The 27,244-nt window shown below is 39.5% G+C and overlaps 1 protein-coding gene across 1 annotated transcript in view; it reads right to left on the bottom strand.

The window, feature by feature from the left end:
* Positions 1–22,508, bottom strand: part of LOC145994263 (protein takeout-like) — a 37,177-nt gene extending 14,669 nt beyond the window's left edge. The window contains exons 1-3 of the mRNA XM_083130367.1: positions 22,332–22,508; positions 8,958–9,050; positions 217–364 (exon numbers count right to left, since the gene is read on the bottom strand). Coding sequence (XP_082986493.1) covers positions 217–364; positions 8,958–9,050; positions 22,332–22,410 — 320 coding nt within the window. The 5' untranslated portion in view covers positions 22,411–22,508. The remainder of the gene's footprint in view (positions 1–216; positions 365–8,957; positions 9,051–22,331) is intronic.
* Positions 22,509–27,244: the final 4,736 nt, after the last annotated feature.

The following is a 27,244-nucleotide window of genomic DNA, read 5'->3' on the forward strand; positions in this document are numbered from 1 at the left end:
TAATTCCCTATAAATGGCCGTATGCTATTTCTTAATTTTGAACTTTTCTACGCTTTGTTACGCTATGTATGAAACTGTAAGTAAAAAAAAAACCTATCGCAAATACCATTATAATATATTTACCATAATTTAGTTGAAGTTGCCATCATGGTGCATTTTGTAAATAGAAATAATATATTTACAAGTAGAAGACAAAGATATTATATTTCAACTTACTTGACATTTTTAATTTCGATATTCCTGAGACCGTAGAAGTACGAGTTCCTCTTCTGTATGGTGAGTTGAATAGGTCCTCTGCGATAGTTAATAGTTGATTCGGGCTCTATTATAGGGTCCAGAGTGCTAATGTTTAACCTTGGTATACCTTGAAAGAGATATTTATGTTTGTGTGAAGAGACAAGATATCAGAAATTCTCAGCAAAGATTGATTTCGTAATGAAATTAAGTAGATTCTTAAGTATCAGGATTACGTAAATTATTTGATGTGTGTTCCTACAAATCAAACATTAAAACTTAGGTAGGGGCTGCCTAATTTTTTCCCTTTTGTATAACGATTTTAAGTTTCTTACCAGGTTTAATTTAAAATATGTAAAAAGTATTACATATTTCATATTCCTGATAAGTGAAGACATATTGGCAAGATAACTTCTTTCACTGCCATCTAGCGTCATTTTAAACAGTATAACTTTGTGGGTCGTGAGCAAGTAACTTGAATGGCTGGACAGGAACTTTATTTGTATCTATTTATTCAATGTATGTGACTATCTACATAGCTCTTGTTCATTGGATTATTTTATTTATACTACCTACTTTAATGTATTCACAATTCGTTACTTATTTAGAAACAAAAGAAAGAATTTCGTATATACATAAATACATATTTTCTATTTATCTAGCGCAATCGGAACTAGGAGGATGAATGACGAATAAATTACTATGACGCAGTCATGCCCTACTTAGGGTTAGAACTCAACACCCTGTCTTCGTAACGCATTCGACCACCACTCCCCCACAGAAAATTACTAGCCCCGTCTAGTTTGTTGGACTATTTTATTATTTATGCACTCACGCTTTATGGCTGATAATTTCATATTCCTGATAACTGAAGACATATTGGCAAGATAACTTCTTTCACTGCCATCTAGCGTCATTTTAAACAGTATAACTTTGTGGGTCGTGAGCAAGTAACTTGAATGGCTGGACAGGAACTTTATTTTTATCTATTTATTCAATTCCTGTCTACGCGTAAAAAGATGTGGTTTTATGCATTTTTCCTTTCCAACGTTATAAATTCCAGGTAGGACTGTTAAATGTCCAGGAACTCATAAATTCTAATGGATTCTATTAGGTTCCGCTGCAGGTCCAAGTTGCGTATTGTTACATTGAAAAAGGTTCCTTGACTGTATTTAAATTGATCCGGAAAAGGTTCCCTGGACCAAATTTAAATTCACCCGGAAAAAGGTTCCTGGACCGAATTGAAATACTTTACAGATAAAAAAGAGTTCTTTACGGTCCAAAACACCGGATCGGAATTTAATTTATTTAAAATTTCTGGACCTTTGACAAAGCCCGATTCCATGTAATTTAGTAATATAATTATCCAATAGAAGTCCATCTTCACATTCGTATATTCCTCCTAATATTCGGCCTGGAGAAAACTTGTTGGCGAACAGTTTAGAATAACAATGCACATGTTATGGTATTCACCTACCACTCAATTCGTTGTTTTAAATTTGTGTGTTCATTTCTTGTACAAGTGCGGGGAATGAGGGGGGGCTGGAGTTGATGTGTTCCTTTGACTTTCTTCCAATCTTCGATTTTACGTGGTTTGGAAGTTTAATAGTGGCAACTATATATTTACAAATGAAACTTTTGAAACGTGCCAGCGCTGTGGAAGTGGTAATAATTATGTAGCAGTGCCTGTTCTGTTCATGGCTTGAATAGAGCGGTCTATTGTTTGAAGAATCTCTGGAACAGTTCATTGATGAAATCAAAGTTCAGGGGCTTACGTCCAGGGAGTATGGGGGATGCTAGCGCACCTGCCAGCTCCATCGAGTTAACAAATCAGCCACAGGTTGCGCTACATGCTCCTGAGCATTGTCCTGCAAAATGATGAGAGAATTCAGGAGAAATTGTAACCTCTTCTTTCGTAACGCAAGTCGCAGGCTATGTTCTAAAAATGAACAGTAATACTGCACATTGACGGTATGTCCTTGAGGTACGGTATGCGCTAAAATAACACCATCACAGTCTTACACGAGAATCACTATAAATTTCACATTAGTATGGTTCTGACTACACAACTGCACAACTTCAGACTGCCAACTCCAACGATACTCTATTCCTCTCGTCACTGCGCATGCGCGTAGCGTTGGAAGGAAGAGTCCATTTACTGGGAGGTAGCTTAGGTATCAAATTAACATGTGATATAAATTAGAAGCACCGTTTCATGGTGTTTAAACAGCCAGGGGCGCCGAAACCGGGGGGCCAGGGCCTCCCAGTCCCCTATAAAGAGCCTAACGTATAACTTTCGATGCGATTTCTTTTTGTAACAAATAATGGAAATGTCATTCATTATTTAAGGCCTATGGGAAATTACGCAGGATTCTGCTCTGAAATGAGCATTTGACTCTATCTCAGTATTTCCTTTTCCAAATACAGAGTTAATTAAGGAAAGCACATGGTACATTATGATTATGTTGCGAGAATAGAGGAAGAAGGATGCGAATAATGTAGTCCTCGTGTTCTTGAGTGAGTCAGTTCATCAAAAAAATACATAGGTGCCTTTGTTTTCCACAAGAATAAAAGCTACGTTTAACTTCCATTGTCTGCCTCTGTTGTTGATGTATCGCTTACCGCACCTTATGAATTTCTGAGGTGCCAACATTTGGAATATTCTGGCTCTCACTTCCATTCAAAAGAGACAGAAGAAAGGAATGAGATAACGAATTGATCATCATTGTTCAGTATATATCAGTGAATTGTGGTGGGTGGATGTTGTTGAGCTCAGGCTTGAGAAAGGAGAAAGGAAAAGCTGGAACAGTGACTATTTCAAGAAGATATCCAAAAATGTAAGTCGTAACTTGATTTACAGACTGTTTTATAAAACTTATTTGGCTTATTAGACACATTGATCTTATCAATCTATTAATTAAGCTTTATTATCATCATTATTATTACTTGTAAACTTTACACTTGGCTAGGACCCATCCCAAAATTGTAGTTCTATGTACGTGCCTGGGATGGATAGTATAGCTGCAATGTCCCGGGTGACAAGGGACATGGTTTTGCGTCTGCAAACGGCATTAAAGTGGCCCAATCCTTGCACTATCTCAGAAAACTAAAAGTACTTTGTTGGAAATACCAATAGGATAATCTGGTGAAACATAAATTATCTAAATTGAACTATTATTGAACTTAGACGGTAAAATGAATAACGAAACTTATATCAGTTTTTAATTTATTATGATATTATCCACATTAGTAAGTTCGTAAAAAATCTATAAACAATAAGCTATAGGTATTCAATGTTCCGATCAGAACCCATGGTGCATAGTTATGACAACTCTTTCAGAACAGCCGAAAGTCTAATGTGCTTCATTTTCTTCTTGCGAGGCTGAAAGTAGTTTGTCCTTTGCATCGCCTCAAGAAATATTTACGACCAAAAAGCGTCTTGGCTCTGTGGCACTGTGTCAAGTACATATGATAAAAAATGGATAATATTGACACTAAAGGGACCACTCCACTTGTCGAATAGAAGTTGAAAATGTTCTGTTTTGCAATGTGCCACTGTTTTATTTAATCAGGATGTATCCTACTTCATACTGCATTACTGTGACTAATGTTATATATTTACACAATGCGTAACCAACGTTAATAAAATATCTTTGCGTGCATGTGCGTGAAGATATTAAACTGTCATAAAGAATTGTGAGAGAAAGTAAAGTATATTTACAGAATATGATAGTAAAGGTAAAGTGTTCCCCTGTGCATAGCACCACGCCATGAAGGCGTATAGGGGGTGTGGGGGTAACGCCCCACACTTTCTTGATCCGGTCGTGAGTGGGGGTGATGTGATCAGCATCACGCCCCTGACCGCCTTTACCCCCCAGGGTTTCCCCCAGGTACCCAATTTATTCGACGCTGGGTGGGCGCCGGGGCCGCTTCCACCGTTAGAAAAGTTCCCGGATTTGAACCGGCCGGGGATCGAACCCGGGACCTTGAGCATGGTAGTCAGACGCGTTACCGACTGAGCCACCGCGGCCACTTGAATATGATAGTCAAATTTTGAATCAAAAGTTACATGTAAATGATTGATTGATGATGTGGTGTTTTAAGTCCACTTTATGCACAGTAAGGCTAATCGGGACTGGACCTACAGTTTAAAGTGGGATCCGAACCACTATGTGCCTCCACCGGGTATCGAACCCGGGAGCCCTTGATTACAAGCCGACGACGCTACCAGTTACATGTTAAGTAAAAGTATTAAGTTACACAATTATATGATCAGAATACATATGATTTTTTGTCCAGCTCTTCAAGTTCGATGTACAAGCTTGATATGTTCGTGCGCTAGTAATTGTAATTACAATTTTTCAAAGGTTAATTTAAGTGTGTATATTCTTACGTCTATACTATTGCTTTTTAAAAAACGAGAAGAAATCGGTCTTCATGCTTTGCTTAGTTTTGGGCCTCCCCCCAAATATCTAAAGAAATTGGCGGCTATGTATTAAATGTGCAATTTTCAACCTTTTGGACAGAAGTTCACGATGCTCACAGCAGCTATTTGTGCCATAGCTGATGGCCAGAATCTTGACAGCCGAACACTGTAAGGTTACACAGTGAAGCACAAGCAAGCTGCCCATCTAGAAATCATTGACAAAACGTGTGCGTGAGAAAGTTTGTAACACTTAAACACTTCCCTTAGTCTTGCACTGGGATAGTACGTTGAGGAGATATCGAACAAATCAAACGAATCTGAAAGCAATTGTGGATAGACTTCCAGTGCGTACCGGCCTGTACCTGTTACCGGTTACAGGTTGTGGAGTTGGCAATATACTAGGTTCTGTAAAGGTACCACTGGAACAGGATAGGTACAAGGAAAAAACATTCAGGAATTAGCTGCTCTTTTGGGAGGTGCTTCATGACATCGTGTGCATGAGTGTCGATACAACAGCATCAAAGAGATGAACGATAAGAGGTGTCTGCATTCTGTTGGAACAATGTATTGCAAGACATTTGTTGTATTTAGCTTGCATGCACCTTGTCCACAAAAGAACAAGTTGGAGGTCTATTTGTGGTATCTTGGAGCTGAACTGTATAGAGGGAAGATATCTTCCAAGGAAAAGCAAGAAATGATAACTTGTTTTAGGCTTGTGATGAATAAAACTGGCAGATTCCCAAAGCTTAGAAATTAATGGTCTGTTTCATTTGATTAATTCAGTCTCTTTGCATCTTATCTTTGCTTCCAGTCAGTGGCGTGCGGTGACATTTTTCGTTGGGGAAGCAGATTCCGAAAGGTTAAGAAAACTAAATGAGCACTCTACCTGGTACTGTTTCCTTAACGTCTCTAAGGGGAAAGATGAATGTCCTGGCGCAGTTGCTCATTTATTCGAACTTCATTTGCTCTGTTGTCAAAAGTATTTACTGGAACAGACGAACGCAAATGATTGAAACAATTTTCACGACTTTCATACATTGCAATATTCAAAAATCTACTTTGGCACCACATAGCTCTTTCCGTAGAAAAATTGTAAACAATGCCAATACTAAAGTTTTTGAAGCTCTCAGTTTCCACACAACCACTGGAACTTCCAGTAGTTTGAAAGTTGGTTGCATTTAAAGCCCTTCTATGCTGACACAATTCAGGCATACCTGGAGTTTGACGTCCACTTTACACTCTTCAGATTTCACAACACATGGAGGGAGAGAGACAGAGAGATGTGCGGAAAAACAAACAAAATAAATGGAAATTCGCACACCCGAAAAACAGTAGCTTTTAACCTTCAAAGCGCTTGGATGAAACGGGACCTTGCCCAGCGAGTGTTACCAACTCTATTTGGCGGATGTGTCTACGGACGTGTTCGATTCTTAATAGACCTAACGCTCTGAAACATTTATCATCACATAGCATATGTCATACGTAGTTCAGCAATCATATTTTTGTGCTTCTTCTGTGCTTTGGAACTTTATAGTTTATTTAGAAATGTTGAAATCGTAACTTGCTGGCATGGACACTTAATCGTGCAGTTCGCAACACTGAGAACATCACTCGACTTAATCGATGGCACCCCGACTTTCTTTCATCCCTTACCGATTGGAACACAGTTTCCCGCCATATAAGACAGTCCTCCATTGGCTGATTCAAGGTAGCCTATTTCTCTTGGGACTGACTCTTGCTGGCACTGACTACAAGCTGGCCAGAGCGATGTGTCTCGGATGTTTTGTCAACACGCCACGAGAGGGTGCTGGTGGTGCCATGTCGGAAAAGAACGAACCTTGGAGGCTTGCAGGTTGATTCTGTTTAGGCAACACGGAAAAAATAATGGAAAATCAAAAGTTAAAGAAGTAATTTTGTAACAGCTATGCTGTGTATCAGTACTGCTGGCCTTGCTGTACCGGAGTGCACGCGCATGCTAGAAAGGAATTGAATATGTAATTACATATCTCGGCTCTAATTAGAAAGCAAATTTTAATATCCATGATTGTCAATTTTTTACTCTTCTCAAAGTTTGGAGAAGAATATATCAAGGAAAAAAGTAATTTTTATAGGCGATAAAAGAAGCAAATGTTTCCTGATATTAGTTTTTCCTCATACAGGGTGCTCTGAAAGTCACATTAACGAAGCGAGAGAATATGTCGATTACACTTCAAGCTGAACGGTGCTCAATGCCTTTTCAGGCTATTATTTTTGGTATTACAAATGTAGTTAGTCTCAGAAATTATGAAGGGTATGGATGGTCCCATATCGGAAAAGGACGAACCTTGGAAGCTTGCAGGTTTATTCTGTTGAGGTAAGAGGGAAATAATAAAGAACTCAAAGTTAAGAAGTAATTTTGTAACCGTAAGGCTGTGAGCCAGCATTGCTGGGCTTGCTGTACTGGAGTGCACGAACAAGCTTCCAGCTAATGTTTATTTCAGGTTCGAATGTGAACCGAAGAACCGAAGTGACTCGCACAAATTCTAAGTGAAAGTAATCGTTGTCACTGAAGGTTGTCAACGATACTGTTGAACGCTTAGTGGCTCTTATATACTACTTTAATGAGTCAATAACAAGAAGAAAAAAGTGAAATGGAGAGCCTAATTCGGGTCGTCGGGCACCATGGAAGTCATGTTTGAGACGCTTGGATTAGGATTTTATACAAGGTGGTTTTGAAATGAACACCGACTGAATATTCAAATTCACCTACTTTATTTTTGTAATAAATTTAAATTCTGTAAAAAATTGTTGTATTTTTGTGAAAACATTTAATTTCACAGTGCAATTTATTAATTAATTATTGAATGCTGTAAACGTTCCATATATCCCATATACGTTACATATACATCCTTACAGTGGCGGAGATTGGGTCCCAAAACCGGGGGGGCAAGGTGCAAAATTTAGGGGGCAAAGATAGTGTATTTCCCTTTGTAGATAAGATTTAGCATATTGCGGAGCCAAAATTGGCGAAAAGTGGGAGGACAACTGCCCCCCTCGCCCCGCTAATCGCCGCCACTGCATCCTTATAGCAAAACATCATGTCGGTTGAGCGACCTCTAATTTTTTTTCAATTTGGTTGAATTTTTGCAGTAAACTCTGTTCATGCGAAAGGAACAAAATTAGCAACTGTACGAAATTATATTCGAAAAAAAAGAATAATGTTTAGACCACCCTAATATATATGCATATGTACACACACACACACATACAGGTTCCGGCCGGCCCCCATGGCGGAGTGATTAGCACATCGCGCTACGACACCAGGGGTCCCAGGTTCGAATCCTGGCCTGGTATGGATGTTTGTGAGTGTCCATTCATCAATTTCATCATATGATCACTCATCCCCATCTTCGCAAATTAGCCAAAAAGTGGCACAAAGTAAGTAAAATAAATCAAATCAAATCAAAAAAATCATACAGGGTCGAGCAGAAGTGATGTCCTTGTCTTACAAGTGAATAACAATTGTCGAGATGTTTTAATTGCAACTGTAGTATTGAGTTAGTAATTTTCGATTTCACGGTTTCCCGAGGAAATATGCCCCATATAGTTGAGTGGCCACCTTGATCACCGGATCTAACACCGTCTTACTTCAATTTGTGCCATGTGTCCTTAAAGATCTTGTACACCAAGCCTAAACCCCGAACCATTGATGATCTGGAAGACGCAATTTGGGACGAAATGTCTGACATTAATCAAGAATTATGTCGTTAGGCTTGATTGATTGTAGTTGGTAGGACACGTGAGTGTCTCGCAAGAGAGGAAAGACTTTTGAACATTTAACCTAAAACAATCAGTATTATTATTAATATGTACACGATGTACATATTACACAATTATGTTCAGTGTTCACCCGGTATTGTTGAACTGTATTTTTTCTAACTGTACCTAAACACCTGTAATTATCACAAAAGAGTAAAGATTACAAGCGACTCTAAAATGACGTTACTTTTGATGCACCCTGTAGTAGTCACTGCAAGTAAACCAACATAAGGAAATGCTACGAGAAAGAAAATCAATCGAAACGGACACAACGGAAGTGAATTCAACAAACACTCCACACCAAATATATATATAACTGTCTCTTTCAACGTCATACTTTTTAGAATCTTTTACCTGTCTACAATGTTCATTCAGTTGTGGTTTAGCTGAGAGCATTGGCAAATGAAAGCTTTTGAAGAAGATAAATACTGGTAAGAAAACTGAAAGTAGAGTTTTGATTCCGTTCAGGGAAAAAAAGTTTTCAAGTTTAACAACGTACCGTCGAAGAGGGCTGACAGGAGACCCTTCACCGACTCCTTCAAGCAGTCATCGTAATCTGGTTCGTTCCTGGAGCATCGTTTTATCTCACTTACTGCAAAGAGAAAAACAAAGGGTGGAATTAAAATTCACACGCATATATAGATTGTTTAACATTATACTTTTTACATATGTCACAGGGTGGGGCAGAATTAGGTAAACACTTTTCGGATCGCAGTGGCTGCAATCGGGTTCCAAAACTAGGGGAGCAAGATGCCAAATCTGGATAGGAGTATGGGCAGTTTACTTTCCTTTAGTATACAGGGTGTTTCCGGGCTGATGTTACAAACCTTGAGGGATGATGGAGAAGGGCACATGTATCAATTTGAGATAAGGAACTACCCCCTCGACCCCCTAATCGCCGACACTTTGGGAAGCTATGAGTTTGCCGGCTAACGTTTGGCGCCACTGTGCGCACACTTTTGGGAAATTTAAGAGGTAATACATTATGCTGTAGCCTAAACCATGAGAACACTTTATTGCAGTTGCTATGCTGTCATTCGAATTCATCTCCTCCGTCCGTACCATCTCCACGTATAGTCCTAGAGTACGGTCGCCAATTTTAAACTAAGCTGCCCAGGCACGTATCTAAAGGGGGGCTTAGGGGGCTCGAGGCCCCCCCGAAAAATTTCTGTTTATACTAGAGTCGTTTTCACGTTCAGAAGAGACAACGGCGCTTATGGAGAAACCGCACAGTGTTGCCAATACAGCGCTAGCTCATGTCGCCGGGAAATGATGAGCTTCCTTCACAATGAAGGTGTTACATATTTTGTGCATATAATGATAATTATATGTAATTATTAATATTAATATTATACTGTGAACATTACAGTTCATTAGCATGTAATTTTCCCATTAGATTTAATTTAATACACAGGCACATTTAATATTCATTCGCCTTTCTCTGTAATTATTTCATAGAATAACATTGAGATATGGTAATGTGTTACATATACGTATATATAAATTCATTATTGTCTATGAATTTATTTGTGTACGTTGGAAACTGAAAGGTGATCTTCATTTCAGTATTAATGTCGACAGTAATGTAAACAAAAACAACGTGTATTTGCGACAGCACTAATGTTGCTCACAACAGCAACGTTGGAAATAATTGTCAATTATTAAATTTAAGTAATTGCAATTCTATTATAACAAACTGCATGAAGTTAATATTTTCACTGAATGGAAATAAAATAACAACTCCAAAACTTGGTGGTGATTGGCCGGAATGCTGAGGTGAGTCGGCTCAAGATGGCCAGACAACGTCTCCTTACTTCGCGCGCGGTTCGGGTTAAAAAGAAACTCCAAATGCATGGAAGTAATATTTCTGGGAACCTTTGAGTGGTTATAAAAAATAATTTCATTATTTTCTCCAAAACTTTGTCGCTGGAAGTTTTTACTTGGAATTACAGAACAAAAAATGGCCAGCGACGACATTTTCTACTGCACGAATATAAAAAATCTCCACATACTTTATTTGAATATTTTTTAATTCGAATATGCTTTAAAGTATTGATAAATTCTGAGCACCACCATCACCTATGACAATTAAAAAACAGTGTCAATTTTTTTCATAATGAATACTTAAATTTTACGGCATGTTTCAACGTTAGGAATGAAAACAATGTAAAAATTTTGTTTTCACAGAAAATTTGCGTTTTTAATTTATCTAAAATTATGTAAGCAAGTTACCAGTTTTTTGTGTTCACCATCGTATTCTCTACAAAATTTCCTGCAAAACTGCAGGTACCGATTTTACGTAAGCTAAATTTGTAAATCGAGAAATTTCACAACAGCGCGCTCGTATTTCCCATAAGAAAAGCATTGTCCATAAGAGCCCATTGTGTCTTCTGAACGTGAAAACGACTTTAGATAAAATGAGGTTTTTGAGGTGTGAAATAAAATAAAGTGACGATAATTTAAGGAGAGAAATAATTATCGAGGCAAGACAGAGAATGTTCTATAACCCTGTTATTGATAATAGCACGTATCCAAGGTAGGGTTCAGGGGGCTTGACCCCACCCCAGGAAAGTTTTCAATTTACACTAGATATAATTCGATTTTTGGCTATAATAATGAGACAATATTTTAAGGAGAGAAATAATTATCGAGGCAAGATGGAGAATGTTCTATTACCCTATTATTCTTATTCCAGGTACATCATTGTGCGTTCTTCCCCTTTTAAAAGGAATTACAAAATATACTGCTGGACAAAAGCATTTGAATTGCAATTACTAAAAAATTGAAAAAGTATCCTCCCCTTTGAAAATCCTATGCACGCCACTAAGTCGTTAATTTTAATTTGTTTTCTGTTGAATATATTCAGGTTCTCTTATTTCCAATAATTTCTGCAACATTTAGTTAGCCTTCGAATCAGAAATTATGCGTTATCACAAAAAATGCAAGTGTCCGGTTTATTTTGTCCAGCAGTGTAAATTCTAGGGAACAATAACTGGAAAACGAAAATAATCGTATTAGTTTATTTCTAGTAACAATGGGGAGGGAGGAATGTGAGCTAACATAGTTTTATTATTACATGATTTTATTGTAATGTTACCCTGTGTTCGTGAGGTTAATGCTGCTTTAGTTGTAGTGGAGTTCTAGCAAGGGAAATGATGAAGACAAAATACACATTTTGAAGAAAATAACATTAGAAAAAGTAATATACTTTATGCTAAGCATTGATGAATATAGATGGCAGTAATCCCTAATATTCGGAACTATCAAGTTTGTAATCCCGGTATCCCGGGATGCCTCACTTTAGCACCACCTTGGGCATAGATTTTTTCTCTGGGTTTACCCGTTCGTCAATTTCATCTAGTAATTTCAGTCCATGGGATACAGATGCTGTGTTAGCCTTGCTCTATACGTGAGCATGTTATGGGAACAATTTGATTAACTTTGTGCTACTTGTATGACAAGGACCTCTCTTATCGAGTATGCTTTTTGTAATAAGCATGATGTAATATTGACAAGAGGCATGTAGCCCTCCCCGCCCCCTTCGGGTGCGCCAGTGTAGTAGCTGGTAAACATGGCAGTAAAAGACAAGAAGAAATAAACTTTCGCTTCTCGACCTCTCAAGGCCGTTACATAAACTTTACTGCGTCGGTGAAAATGCTACTGCAATAATTGGCAACTTGGAATTTGCAAAAAACACTTAAGACGGTCTCTCCTGTAAGTTGCGAGAATGATGTCAGTATTGCCAACCATTTTTAAGTGATGTTACTATATTTTGTACTTTGTTCATTTTAAGTCACATTTTTGTCACTTTTGGCTAAACGTCACGATGGGGATGATTGATGATATGATGAAAGTGATGAAGGGACGCACACACACATAGAACACATGCCCAGGCTCAAACTCGGAACTTTTGGTGGCGAATTGTAAGATGCCCACTCAACGCGCTAGCCTATCGAGACACCTGAACAATTTTCCATGTCTACCGTATAGCTCAACCCAGATGAGAAGAACCCCAGTAAACTTCAGCCGACAGTCACTTGTTTTGTCCTTTCGCTACTCCTTCGCTTGTGCACGATTGATTTATTGTACTTCAGTTCTCTACCACAACTCTTCAACACATCGATTTCACCTTTATTCAGTGCCAATGGACTGTAGGTCCAGTCCCAATTTGCCTTACTGTGCGTAAAGCGGACTTAAAACACCAAATCAATCAATTATTCAGCGCCAAGTGTTTGTGTACAGCGAAAGCAGAGACGTAATATTTAACGTTGTTGAAATTTTTGACAACACAGCAACACGTGGGCACTCGTGTGCAAGTGGATGTAAGGAATGTCCTTTTCTGTAGACACCGAAATGTCAACCCCGCATTTAGCATACTAGCGAGGCCTTGGCGTCTGGATCTTGCAGCCAGTATAATCCTCTGTAGAACCCGTGTTGTGCCGTCCGTATATGTTTGTGATTGTAGTTTCATCTATCTCATCATATCGCCAACCATCCGCATCGTCGCGATTAGCCACAGGTGGCAGAAAGCGACAATATAGAACCCAATTCCATCACTCAATCAATAAAAATTTGCCATTTTTCACAATGGTAAATCCATATTTAATTTCTTACTTTGATCAAAATTACTAAATATACACAATTTACTTGTGCTGTATCTGGAATATTCTCAATAAATAAATAAATAGAAACTGGACACGATATTCACTTTTTCATTCATACATGTTTCAAAATGGACTAACCCCTTCCCTCTGAAACCCTTGAGGATGAGCGTCTTCCGCCGACAGCCTATGTTTTATCTTTCTCATATTTTGAAAAATAATTTTCACAGAAAGAAATGCGAACTTCTCGGAGCCGCGGTGGTTTGGTCGGTCTAGTCTGACTGCCACGCGGGAGACCCGGGTTTGATTCCCAGGTTGGGTGATGATCTAAGGTCCGAATCCTCGATGCATCTGGAGAAGAGTTGGCCAGGGGAACCAGGGAAGTTATTGCCAAAATTGCTACAAGAGCGGATTGGGGCAGGGTGAGGTTCTTGTGTATGTATATGTTTGGGTGGATCTTATTCCGAGGAGATTTATTCAAGTATCTCCGATTTGCACAGCTAGATTGAATAATAACAAATACTGTGACCCCTTTGTTATCGAGACGGTATTTGCCAGTCTTTTGTCTTGTCTCGAAGGAGAGGTTTACCTCATTCTCGGTTTTATCCCTATCTTGTAGTGGGTCTTTCTTGTCTTCAAGTGTAAACACTTTTTCTGTTCTCTTTTCGGTCTCGACATGCCTTGGAGGATCTAGCCTAGAGTTATCGCTATTGTTAAAAGGTCGTCTCGCATTCATCTCGAATTTTATCCACCTTGAATCAGTGTTGCCACAATATGAAGGCACAATTTCCCCTTTCCAAGGGGCAAAATTTCCCTTTCTGGACCAATTTTTCCCTTCACCTAAGCAAATCATGCAACAATAATAATAAGTATTAGTAGTGGTAGTAGCAGTAGCTGTAATTATTAGTATTATTATTATTAGTGGTGGTGGAAGCAGTAGTAGTAATATTTCCGTTGGTCAATGTCCGTGTGAATAAAAAATGTTAAATTGTTCACATACAGTGGAGGCTCGTGGTGAACCAAAGTGGAGGGGCGACAGCTCACAAATTTGCTCTACTAGTAATGCGAGTTTAAATGGTGAATTTCGTACATAACAGCCAACGTGATAAGAAATTGATATATTCGTCTTTACCGAATATCATGTTTTGCACGTTTGCACATATTATGATAAATTAATAATTATTTAACAGTAATGCCAAGGTTACGAAAAATGGAAGAAGAAATAGAATTCTATCAGATTTAGTTGTAGCATTTTTTTAACTTAACAGAGGGGGAAATTCAGAAGAAGCAATATTAATTACACAGCTTGATAAGCACAATGACGAATATTTACGTGCATTGAACGCGAAAATTACTTGTAAAAAAGTTACATAGAAAAAATATGTAATTAAACCTAATTTTGCCAGTAACAAGAAGCTGTAGCCGACTTCCGTGGCTAGCATACTGCATTACAAAGCCAGGGCTCCTGGGTTCGAATCCCGGCATGGGCATAGGTGTTCTTTGTGAGTGCCCCTCCATCAATTTCATTATATCATCACTCATCCTCATCGTCGGATTACCGAAAAGTAGCAGAAAGCGACGGTAAATAAAAATCAAGCAAGAGTCTGTACTTTTTTAGTTACCGATATTTTCTTTCCTCATTGGAAATTGCGTAATTAATTGCTCACTTGTCATAAGTGAATAAGATTATGGAATACAGAATGATTTTTTCAACGGTTGGTAATTTTCTATCTTCTGTTAACTTCATTGCTTCTGGCAACTCTTCATTGTTTACCATTCTCTGGAGAGAGGGCCAGTTTCGCCTAAGGGGGGAGGGGGTTTCGGACGACAAACCCTCCGTCCTCCCAGCCACAGATCCCGCGCGTGTTATTCCACCAGTTCCCTCGCCTCTTACCCCTCGCGGCCGCGCCTGAGAATGCTCTTCGTCTTGTAAAGTGGGAGGACGGCGCCCCGCCAGATTTCTCTCGAAGTTCCGTATTCCCCGGCACGGTGGCGTGCAAACTTCGCAATTGTCGCGGAAGAATGAATACAGAACCGACTAACCAACGATCTGTAAGCAACGGAATATTTGAAATTCAGACAACGTAAAAGCCAGTATATAAATGTTAATGTAATGTATGTTCACTTGCGATTACACACGGCAGTGCGGTGTCCGTATCGTCCTTATGAGCGGCCGCCCCTGTTCACATACATGTCACTTTCATCGCTTCCTGACCAGATGTCGCAGGATCCTGGTCAGGAATCCATTTAATCGTTAATCCTCATCGTTACTATTATCCGAAGGTGCAGAAAAGCGATATACTTAACAGAAATATACTAAGTAGATGCACGCTGTGGAGCAGAAATAATAACAGAAAGAAATGAAAATTTGGATATGAAACTGGAACTTCACATAAACTGTAATAATGTAGTCAGATGTCTTAAAAGTTCCCTGAAATTGTGGTATGTTTAATCAAAATTCACTTTTCCCTTTTGGCTAAAATTTCGCTGCGAATTTCCCTGCAAAAGGGAAATTTCCCTTAATGTGGCAACACTGCCTTGAACTGCCCCCTTGTTCGGAGCCCTTGCAATGTAGTTGCAGATGGAAAAGAAGAGAGATAAAATTAAGCTGTTTTCTGCCCCCTCCTCCCCCCTCTCCCTTCCCATAGCGGTAGACTTGGTTTATTGATTCGCGCCGACATCACCTGTATGTGCAAAACCTGGTAGATTCAAAGGAAAAGTGGAAACGGGGAAAATTCCACCTTGATTTGCGGAGACGCGGCTGCGATTCTAATCTGCAGGTGTGTCACGTACTTCTTGCTGCTAGCGACAACTTGAGTCTACGTTCATCTAACTAGCGCAAAAATATTTTCCCAATGTTTTTCAAAACGAAAGATAAGTTTTATAAAAATATTGTTTCATTTTTAGCACTCGACCGGGTGGCAAAAAGACTATTCTGCCCCCTCCCCCCCCCCCCCCCGGTTCCGACGTCCCTGTTACCAGCACATGTATAACGCAGTATGGGCAAAAGTTCATGCAGTTGGCAGCACTGTCAGTGCCCCCAGCGCTCCCACTGTCTGTGTGTGTTGCTAAATGAAAACAAGACTAAGAGCTGTAAAAGTCGTTACGTGGACAAGAAATGCAAACACATCCAGAAGCACTTTTTTCAACTGGTGTGTACAAGAAGATAAAACATTACTGTTTATTTTGCGGTTATGCAAATTTACCTCGGAGGGAATTTCTTTCGTCCAACTTATGCCACATATTTTTGTGCCCATGTTTCAACTGCCGGAAAATAATCGTTAGGTGCAGTTGTTGAAAAATTAAGTTGCTTTTTTAACAAAGAAACTGTAATTAGCATCGTAGTAACTGTAATTATTGCTCCTTGAACTGCGTTAACTTTCAAAATGAGAAAGAACACTAGAGTTACCTTTAAACGGAGCACCTTTAACTGTGACTCAGTTACTACTTCCATGAAGTACAGTAAAATCTCGTTAATCCGGACCCCGATAAGCCGGACATCGCTTAATCCAGACAGGCAAAAGGCTCCCCTCCCCCAGAAAAAGCAGAATGCAAGGTTTTAAATGTGGCTAGAAGTCAACAAGAGAACTTCCCAAAGAAAAGGCAGTCAACCACTGATGAAATTCTGTTTCCCGCAGACTTTTTACTGTGCTGTATTGTGTATTAAGGCCTATGTCCTTTAAATACACCATAATAAATGTGTTTTGTTGCACTTTCTACTGTTCTTTTAGGTTATTTCAGTTAATCCGGACTTTCGTTAAACCGCCAAATTACCCCCCCCCCATTAGTCCGGATTAACGAGGTTTTACTGTAACTGTAACTGACGAAGAGTTATTCCTGTATCCATATTTCAGCTGCCAGAAAGACATTAACTAATCGAATTGCATTTGTAAAGTAACTGAGTAGGAGTTACCACGTTCTCAAAAGTAACTCTAATGTTGTTTTTCATTTAAAAATTTAACTCAGTTCCAGGAGGAGTAAGTACGTTACTTATATACCGGGTGTTTCAGAAATAACTGAGGGGTTACAGAATTTTCTTGCAAGTAAACTATTGAACTTAGGTTAATGAAACCAGTCCAGAACGATCCAGGAACGCAGACAGTTTTTTTAACACCTATAAATGATCAATGTGTGTACCACGGGTGACACGGTACAAATCAACATGGGCCTGTCGATAATGTCTATCGCTGCGACGATACGCTCCCTTACGGCTGCGACATCACGCGGCATCCGTGAGACGAATACCCTGTCTTTGATGAAATCTTACAAAAAGAAGTCGCACGGTGTAAGGTCCGGTGATCTTGGGGACCTAGAGATTGAACAAAACGCTGTCAGTGATGTGGGGGATTTGAGTGTCGCCTAGCGGCAGGGATGTGAACCCACAGCTTAACAAACTGGTTTCATTAACTTAACCTCAATAGCTTACTTGCAATAAATTTTTGTCACCCCTCAATTATTTCTGAAACACCCGGTATAAAAGCAACTCCATGATTCGTGCATTCTAGCACAATAGTAACGCCAATAAATGAGCAAATGCTTTATAACTCTTCATCAGTTCAACATTGATTAAATTTACTTTTAATTATACAAGGTGTCTCATAAGTCAGTTCATTAAAATGCATTATTAATACATTATTTTGCTTATACATTGAGTTCCTTTTGGCTCTGGGCCGAGATATGGCGTGACATGGCGCTGATGCCGGCATTTTCGTCCCGTAACGTCTCGCTTATTTACGTACATATCTTTAGCATGTAGACAATTATAGCTATTTATATTGCACAACGAGTACTGCTAACCTGTGTTATAAGAGTTGTTCAAAGCTGTTCACGCGCTATCTCATCCCAGAACCAAAACGAACGCATTGTACTTTTCTGAAAAAACCTAATCATTCTAGAAAATTTGGAAAAAGATAATTTATTTCTCAGTAATACTAAGTTCTTCAGATTAAAAATATAACAACATTGGACTATTGCGTGAGTGCTCGAACCGAACAAGAAATCAATAGATGATTCTGTTTCATAATTTTCTCCTACTAAAATCCATTTTATAGTGCTGTTATGAAGACAAAATATTAATTACAGCAAGTAGTACGAGATTATATGGATAAAATAATCGTGTCATCCCGATTCGCCTTATCCCATCTTGCCTTATCGCATAGAATTTCGCGTGATTTATGTGACACGAACTTTCTAAGGCGAAACGGGACATCCCATTTTGCCTTATCCTGTTTCGCCTTACACACAAAAAAATTCCCACCAGGGAATATTATCGACTTTAAGGGTAATTCATAATGGGAGCGCAGAGCTTGTGATGTTGCCTGCCTTGGCTCCCCCCTCCACGACCCCCCGGACCACCGACCAGGTTAGGTTAGGTTAGGTTGATTGTGTGCTTGAAACTGGGAACGAACCCAGAATGTTTGCAAAGCGACAGCATTGGTCAATTCGGTATTGGCAAAGAAGGGTAAAGCCTTTTAGTAAATTTCGTGCAATGAAAATGGTCATCCAATTTGGGGGATGTGGCTAGATAAGGTCACAACTTGCAAAACTGAAATTTGTTTACCAGATATAACTTCCGCAGATTCACAGCCTGCGAGGTGTGGCAAATGAAAGAGGATAGACCAGAGCTCGAAGTGGAAATATCTAGCTAGGAGAATGCTTGTTCGAGTTTCAAGATAGGTTGGGTCAGTATGGAGTCAATGAAACAGGTTGGGATATGCTAAGGCAAATTACCCTAGTCTGTCAAGATTTCGGCCGGCACACAGGACTGCTACGGCTTTGCTGAAACTCAGAAATGACGTACTCCAGGCTATGGATAAGAAATTACTCACTGCATTAATATTATTGGACCTGTCCAAAGCATTTGATACCGGTACGGTACAACATAAATTACTGCTCAGTAAACTGAAATATTACAGTTTTTCACCCGAAATCAACGTGTAAAACTGTCGCCTACTTTATTATCTAATAATTTATATATTTCATCTGGTGTTCCACAAGGATCTATACTAGGTCCGGTATTGTTTACGATTTATATTGCAGACCTACCCTCAGTCGTCAAATACTGTAACGTACATTCATATGCTGATGACACTCAACTAACCAAATCATTCAATCCAACAGAAATTGCCATAAGTATTGAATACATAAGTAATGATTTGGGTGCGATAAAAACATGGTGTGATGCAAATGGCCTTAAAATTAATGCTAATATTTCATGTTATACATTTATTGGAACTCGAAATGCTATTGGTTCGGTCGAGCACACTAATACAACAATTAAAATAAATGATGATATCATACCTAGAGCTCAAGTAGTTAAAAGTCTTGGACTAATATTTGACACTCGTCTATCATGGGATGAGCATATTAGCCGCCAAATCAATAAATCATTTGGAACACTTAGATTCTTGTTTAAATTTAACAAACTATTATCTTCATAAATCAAGCAGCGATTAGTTGAACCACTTATATACCCATTTCTCGACTATTGTGACGTGGTAGTGATAGAATAAATAAAACTTATGTTTATGTTATGTATTTTGTCTAAATCTTTTTCTTTTTTGATTTATTTCTTATTAATTTTATTTAATATTTATGTTGTTGTCTTTTCACAATTTTTGTATCATTTTATTCATACATTTATTACAATTACTTTAGCAATAGATTTTGTAACTAAATCATACATTTTATTGTACACTGTATTAATACTGTAATAACATAAGAAATGTAAATTTAAATGTAATCGATTACACGGGTTAAGTGGCAGAACAGCCTCAGGCTGAACCTCGCCTACGCAAATAAAGAATTTGAATTTGAATTAGCTTGGGGGTGTTTTATGCAAATTTTCTTTAACCAGGAGGCATAGCATCCCTGCGTTCCTTCTCATTTCGAGCCCTGGGAAAGACAACGTTTCGTCTGTCTCATTTTGGAATAGCATCGCTAGTCTTTTCAACTTTTCATTGCTTTTTGATTTCCTGAAGCTAGACTGTGGTATTGTAATTTTCACACTTTCAATATTTATGGAGTCGTCCACCGTGTAGCGTAAACCGGTCTTGGAAATCTCTTTAACCGCTGAGGATTCGACGTGCTGACCACACGTCACCCCCATTACCGGTTGAAGACCTCCACACCTTTAGGTAGGATTGTTGGAGGGAGACTGGAGATAGGCCAAGGCTCTTCAAGGGTTGTCGAGCTACGGGTTGTTGTTCAATATTAATGCAAGTAAAGCATATTCATCCTCCTCTCTTCGTCTACCACTTCTCTCATTCCACTATAATACATTCCCTCTTCTTACGCATTCTAAAACCTCACCTTTCACTCAACTGGGTCTTCCTGTAATCCTTGTGCCATTACCGGAAGTATCTCTGCCCCACACACAGAGAAGCTGACTTGTTTGAGTTTAGAAAACACTATTGGTTAAGCTTATTGTATATCCATTCCTGAGGTGTCAACGTCAATCTGTCAAGGTCTCTGGGCATCGCTCAGCCGCATATTAACGACAGCGACTCTATCACCACTATGGCTTGGTGCAGAATGTGTCAAGCCCTACTTCAGTGCCGTGCTTTTGTACAGGGGATAACTTCATCTCTTTGCTGAAATAGATAGTAGGACTCCCCCTGACAGTCATACCCTCCGCCCCTTTAAAATTTTCCTGAAGCGTGTTACCCTTATTGGTCCTGCTTCAATTCGAGGTTGAGATCAATTCCACAATGCTTAGAAGCTTACATTAAACTGTAGGTCCACTTCCGATTAGCCTATCTGTGTAGAAATTGGGCATAAGTGTATGATGTACAGTCATGAACACGTTTATATTGTAGCGATTGCATTGAAAGTTAATAGAATTGTTACAACCCAGAAATGTTCGTGACTGTACATTTCACATAGGGGTTACATTTGTTTCGATTCTGTCAAAATGAGCGAGAGTATTAGGAAAACAAAAACACAACATAGAGCTGGCGGCCCTGGGGAGGATCAACTGGGGAACTGACCAAAGGTTCTGCACTTCAAGGAAGTCTCCGCACTTCACTTCCACCCTATACAATAATAAAAATATATAATTAAGCGTTCATGAAAAATTATAGCTTCCGTAAGACCTTGTAGATTTCTCTTTGGTTGGGATCCTCACATCCCGTGAAGCAAAGCTGTACTTCCCGTGGCGGAGTGGTTAGCACACCGCGCTATGCCGCTAGGGGTTCCGTGTTCGAATCTCAGCCTGGACATGGATGTTCTTTGTGAGTGTCCCTTCATCAATTTCATCACTCATCCTCATCTTCGTGATTAGTGAAAAGTGGCAGAAAAGCGAAGTAAAATAAACCAAATAAATAAATATACTTGTATTTCCCGTATATAACAAACCTTGACACGTTACTAATCTTACTGCATTCTTATAGTAAAACCTAATGTTGGGCTTATCGCAATATTGAAAAAAATATATTCCAGGCGATATCAATTAGACGATATATATATTTTTTAATTTAAAATTTTGGGTGCGTCAGCACTAAGGCTATTTTACACCCATCACATTAAACGGGGTCCAGCCCCTTATCGTTACACAGAACAACTCTAACGTTGCATAACTAAAATCATAATTTTTTTTAAATCTTCTGACTTTCGTTAAAAACTGAGGCTGTAAAGGAGCACTCAGCACAAATAAGGACAACACAAACAAAATTATACTGGCCATGGGGCCAGTCGCCAGAGCCTCGTTAGTCTGCAGTCCAGGGTGTACTACGTGGAAGTGAGGTTGACTATTGGGTGCACTACGTGGAAGGAGCACCCCTTACACCCCTAGACGATATATCGTCACGATATTTAGCTATATCGTGTTGATGATATATCGTCACAATATTTTGGCGATATATATCGTGGAGACAATATATCGCCGATATCACGATACGGGAAAATATCGTATCGTCTTTGGCGATATTTTCTTGACGATATATCGCGATATAAAATTTCCGATGTTGCCCATCCCTAGTAAAACGAGCCGGTTCCCATTCCGGAGTTGTTACGACGCCAGAGGTCCCGGGTTCGAATCCCGGCCAGGACATGGATGTTTGTGAGTGTCCATTCATCAATTTCATCATGTCATCACTCATCCCCCATTTTCGCAAATTAGCCAAAAATGGCACAAAAAGCGAAGTAAAATAAAGCAAAAATCAATCAGTCAATCAGCCTAGTAAGAGCAAGCACATGCTCTCACACAGTATGCACGAGCAGGAAAGGATGAATAAGCAAGAACTACTCGTGGAGAAGAGATACAGGGTACTCACGTATATCCTCCTGCGCCGATAGTAGACAGAGTTCCCCAAGAAGTACCAAGAGGTGAGCAGCAAAGATGATCTTCCCCATATCGACCGCCGACAAGACCCCAACTGACCAAGCGTCCACGGGAAAAGGCTACCAACACTAAATGGAATATTGGGACACACGAGACGTAAGAGATGCCGAATGAATTGGGCTTGCGTCACAGCACTTTCTCCTCTCGCCAGCTGCAATTGTTTCCCTCCCGTTCTTTAGACTGTTCTATGCACAGAGTTAATGGAGTGGTTTTGTTCATCTTAATACGAAATGGCATGTTTATAGCATCGTTATCAAATGTTCAAGGTTACGTGTGCACATAGCCTATAAACGTTTAGATGAGAGCAAGCCTATAATTTTTCTTTCTATGTTTTATGTGCAACTCTTTGAGCTTTTTATTTCTCTCATGTTTTATGCTTCTCTTCTTTATTCCTTCTTTGTTCTCCCTCTTCTTAAACCGACTGTCAAAGGCTACAACTCTAGGGGTTCGGATTCGAATTCCGGCCTGAGCATGGGTGTTCTTTGTGACTGTCCCGTCATCACTCATCCTCATCTTCGCCAAAAATGGCAGAACAGCGAAGTAAAATAAACTAAATCTATCAGTCAGTAGAAGTGAACTAGGGAAGGTAAAGTTCAAGTCCTGATTCGAAAGCCAGTTTGCTCAACAGAAATCTTAGTAGACATTTCTATTTTTCCTTTTTCGTCCCGTATTCGAGTATGGTGCTAGTCTTATTTTTGGCGGTAACTTAACTCATCTGAAAAACTTGAAACAATACAAAACAATTGCTTAAGAACTATTCACATGCACCCCCAAGAAAATAATTCCGAACAATTGCGCAAGATTTACAACATACCCACAGTCACTTCTACCTGAATAAGGTATTCCATAGTATATATAACAAATCATCTCCATTGCTTCATAGGATTAAGCTCCGCTCTGAGTTCAGTACCCGAAACACCAGATCGTCCTTACATAGAGACCTAGTAATCCCCAAATCTAACAAAACCAGATTTGACCAGAAGTACTTCTCGTACCTAGCAGCGGTAACCTGGAATTCACTCCCGACGAAGGTCAAACTCAGTACCAGCAAAGCGCAGTTCTGTCGTCTTCTACGATCACGTGCCTATAAATTCTAACTCCAGTAATACAGGGTGTCAGGAATGGGACTGACGGTTTTTAAAAGTGTGTGGTTTTAATATGGGCAGAGGTAGGGAAGAAAGAAAACATACATTTTGAAGGAAAACTCAAAAATTTTTGTTGAGCAAATTTTCATAGTTGTACGACTACCGGTGACGGCGCTAGTGTCGCCGAAACGAAAAATTGCGACGGTACTCGAAAAGGCGCAATGCGTGTGGTGGTTTGCAGAGATAAAAAGTGTTGTTCAAGTGCAACGAAACTTCCGACGTGTTTACCACAAGGATCCTCTATCACGCAGCAGTATCCAGGCGTGGAAGGAACAATTTTTATCGACAGGGAGTGTAGTGAAACCTCACAGTAGTGGTAAATTGCGTCTGTCAGACGAAAGGGTGGAGTCAAAAAGATTGTGTCACACGTAGCCCGAGGAAGTCAATTCGCGCAGCGAGCAGGCAGCTGGGAATTCCAAGGTCAACTGTACGCGATGTGGTACATAAACGATTACGTTTGCGCGCGTATAAGTTGCAATTGTTGCAAGAAATTAAGCCTAATGACAAGCCAAAAAGATTAGAATTTGCCAATTAAATTCTACACAAGATTGATAAAGACCATAATTTTCTATCGAACATTTTTTTTCTCTCAGATGAAGCAACTTTTCACTTGTCTGGCTGTGTTAACAGACACAATGTTAGGATATGGGGATCTGAGAATGCACATGAGTATGTGGAACATTCCCGAGACAGTCTAAAATTGAATGTTTGGTGCGCTTTAACACTTAATGAAATTATAGGCACCTTCTTTTTCATTGAGCAAACCATAACAGGAAATGTGTTCCTAGACATGCTTCAAAACTTTGCAGTTCCCCAATTACAACATTTGCAACCTCAAGTGATTTTCCCATTGGATGGTGCACCGCCACATTGGAGCCTACAAGTGAGGGAGTATCTTGATACGAAATTTCCGGAACATTGGATAGGCCGTGATGGGCCAATTAGGTGGGCACCACGCTCCCCTGATGTAACCCCTCTGGACTTTTTTCCTGTGGGGGTATGTGAAAGACATTGTGTATTCCGGTGAAAAGGTTCGTAACTTTGATGAACTGATGACCCGTATTCGGAATGCAGTTGCTTCTGTCACACCTCAGATGTTACAGAAGACGTGGAGAGAGATTGAATTCAGGCTGGACATTCTCTGAGTCACAGATGGAGCTCACGTGGAGTTATTCTGAGTTACAATGACTTGTAAGTAATACCAATAAAACCTTTTGAGTTTTCCTTCAAAATGCATGTTTTGTTTCTTCCCTATCTCTAACCATATTAAAACCACACACTTTTAAAAACCGTCAGTCCCATTCCGGACACCCTGTATTATTTTCAATGCTTATCCCCCACCACCACCACCATTCCCACCACACACATATGTTTTATAATTTTCATCCATGTGCTTCGAACATTAATTTCATACACACTCATTCCGGAACCCATACACCCTTACATTTTCTTTTCTTCTAAATGTGTATAACTCTCATTGCTACTATAAAACACTTTATACTGTATACTCATGTAAATTCATCTAATTTTTCGTTAGATGTAGCTTTTGTATATTTTTTTACCTCATGGGGCATCAAGTCATTATTTGTATTAATATTGTTCTAAATGAAATGTAGTATGTCTTAATTGTAACCCTATGGAGATAATAAATACTACTAATAATAATAATATCCATAATAATAATTTCGAGAGGAAGTCGACGAACCGCGGCGTCGTTACACTCCCAAGGTCTCCACATTGTACATAAGAATAATAGCACAACACATTAATATAACATAGAAAAGATAACCGCAACCTCAAGTTAAGAAATCTCTAACGAAACTGATTTGGCAACATCTCACATACTCCACGTGGACTTAACAAGTACAGTCAGTTCCTAAAACGGACGCTATTGGTTGGAAAGGCTTGAGTTGAGGATGTACTGGGCTCCACGTGGACTTAGGTTTTCAGAGGGAAAATGATGTTTCGGAACTTTCTTTGAAGTAAAATGGTGTTCGAATCAGGGCTTGTACCATACCCCTCCTGCTTACAAAATTTTCGCAAAGCATTCTCCCAGCTAGCACATTGTCATTTTGTTAAACCACAGCAGCATCCCACTATCTAACCCCAAGGCTCTTCCAAACATTCCCCTAAATAACAATATCCACTTCAAGCGCTGTATGTATGTATATTTGTGTGATTGTATATACGTATACATTTTGGGCCTCCTCGGTAGTGTAGCGGTAACGTCGTGGCCTTGCAATAAAGGAGCTCCGAGTTCGATACCCAGTGGAGGCACATAGTGATACGGATCGTACTTTAAACCATAGGTCCAGTCCCGATTAGCTTATTTGTGCAAAAAGTTGATTTAAAGTAAAAACTCAAACTGGAAGGAAAGGGCAATGGGTTGAACCAAACTGTTCCCCTCTGTTCAAGAGATAGTTAGAAAGGGGCATTTCTTTATTCAGAATTCCAATATAGGAGGTGGTAAGCTAAATTTGGTATCGAAATTAACAAATTATATTTTGTGCCAGAAATACCCTTTTGATTAAATAATAGCAATAATGAATCTTTATTTTCACAATAAGGCAAGTTTCATCCTCCAAACTCTATTTGTTCCTGAGATATATTCATTGTAAAATACAGTGTTTTGTAAATAATAGTGATTTCTTTAAAATTAATAAAATTCTAACAATTTAGATTTGTATTCAAAGCGTCGCAGGGTTCTTCATGTAATAGTAGATTGGCCTCCTCGATGGCGTAGTGGTAATGTCGTCACGCTATAATCAAGGGGCCCCGGGTTCGATAACCAGTAGAGGCACATAGTGGTTTGGATCCCAATTTAAACTGTATGCACAGTGACTATTTGTTTATCTGTGCATAAATGCGCATAAAGTGGACATCAAATTTCAAACTAAAAAAACTCATGAAAGTACGAGAATCCACAACAGCCGCTCACCAAAGTGGCCAAAATCCAAGAGGTGAATAGTCAACGCCTCCTGTATCAGTTAGTTTTCAGATCGCCATTTTGAGGAACCATATTTGCCCATATTGGAAGTCACATGGGCTCATCCTCTGAAATGACTTATTGTTATGTAACTCTACATGTGTGAGTAAAGTGATTACTTCCTATTCACAAAGCCAATAATTTCTTCGCCTACAACCCGCACTGAAAGATTGGGTGAGCATATGCAGCAGCAGGAATTCCATTTCAGTTTTTCCGCAGAGTGTCGCTACCTTCGCCTTCCTGGTTTCTGCCCCGAGAGAAAGTTCCTGCAAGTTTGTCGTTTCCCGGTTGGGAACTCGGTTCTCGGAGATTTCAACTGCAGTGCAGGGAGGGTGCCTCGCGTCACCTTTGCCACGGGCCAGCTGTGACGTCACGTCAAGCGCCGCCTGCGCTTCAAACAAATCTGGAGGCTGAGGGGACACAGTACCATAGTTTTCAGAATGTAAGTGTCTCTTTCACAACGGTTTCTGTGTTCGTAATAGGAAGTAACTTCGGAATACACAGCGACCGCCTTCGTGTATACTCTGTCCCAGCTAACTGTAGAGCAGGGCTGAGCATATGGCAGAGGAGGAGGAGTAAAATCGAGTGGTGAAAGCAGCGTTGCCAACCTTACGGTCCATACCTTAGTCCGTACGCTAAATGCACGGCTTGTTGAAATTTCCTCTTGCAGTTCTATCCCTAATATTTCCCTAAGAAATTCTTAAACCAATCGTA

This window comes from Lepisma saccharinum, chromosome 10 (assembly GCF_977018435.1).
Source record: "Lepisma saccharinum chromosome 10, izLepSacc3.1, whole genome shotgun sequence".
NCBI classification, from domain to species: Eukaryota; Metazoa; Arthropoda; class Insecta; order Zygentoma; family Lepismatidae; genus Lepisma; species Lepisma saccharinum.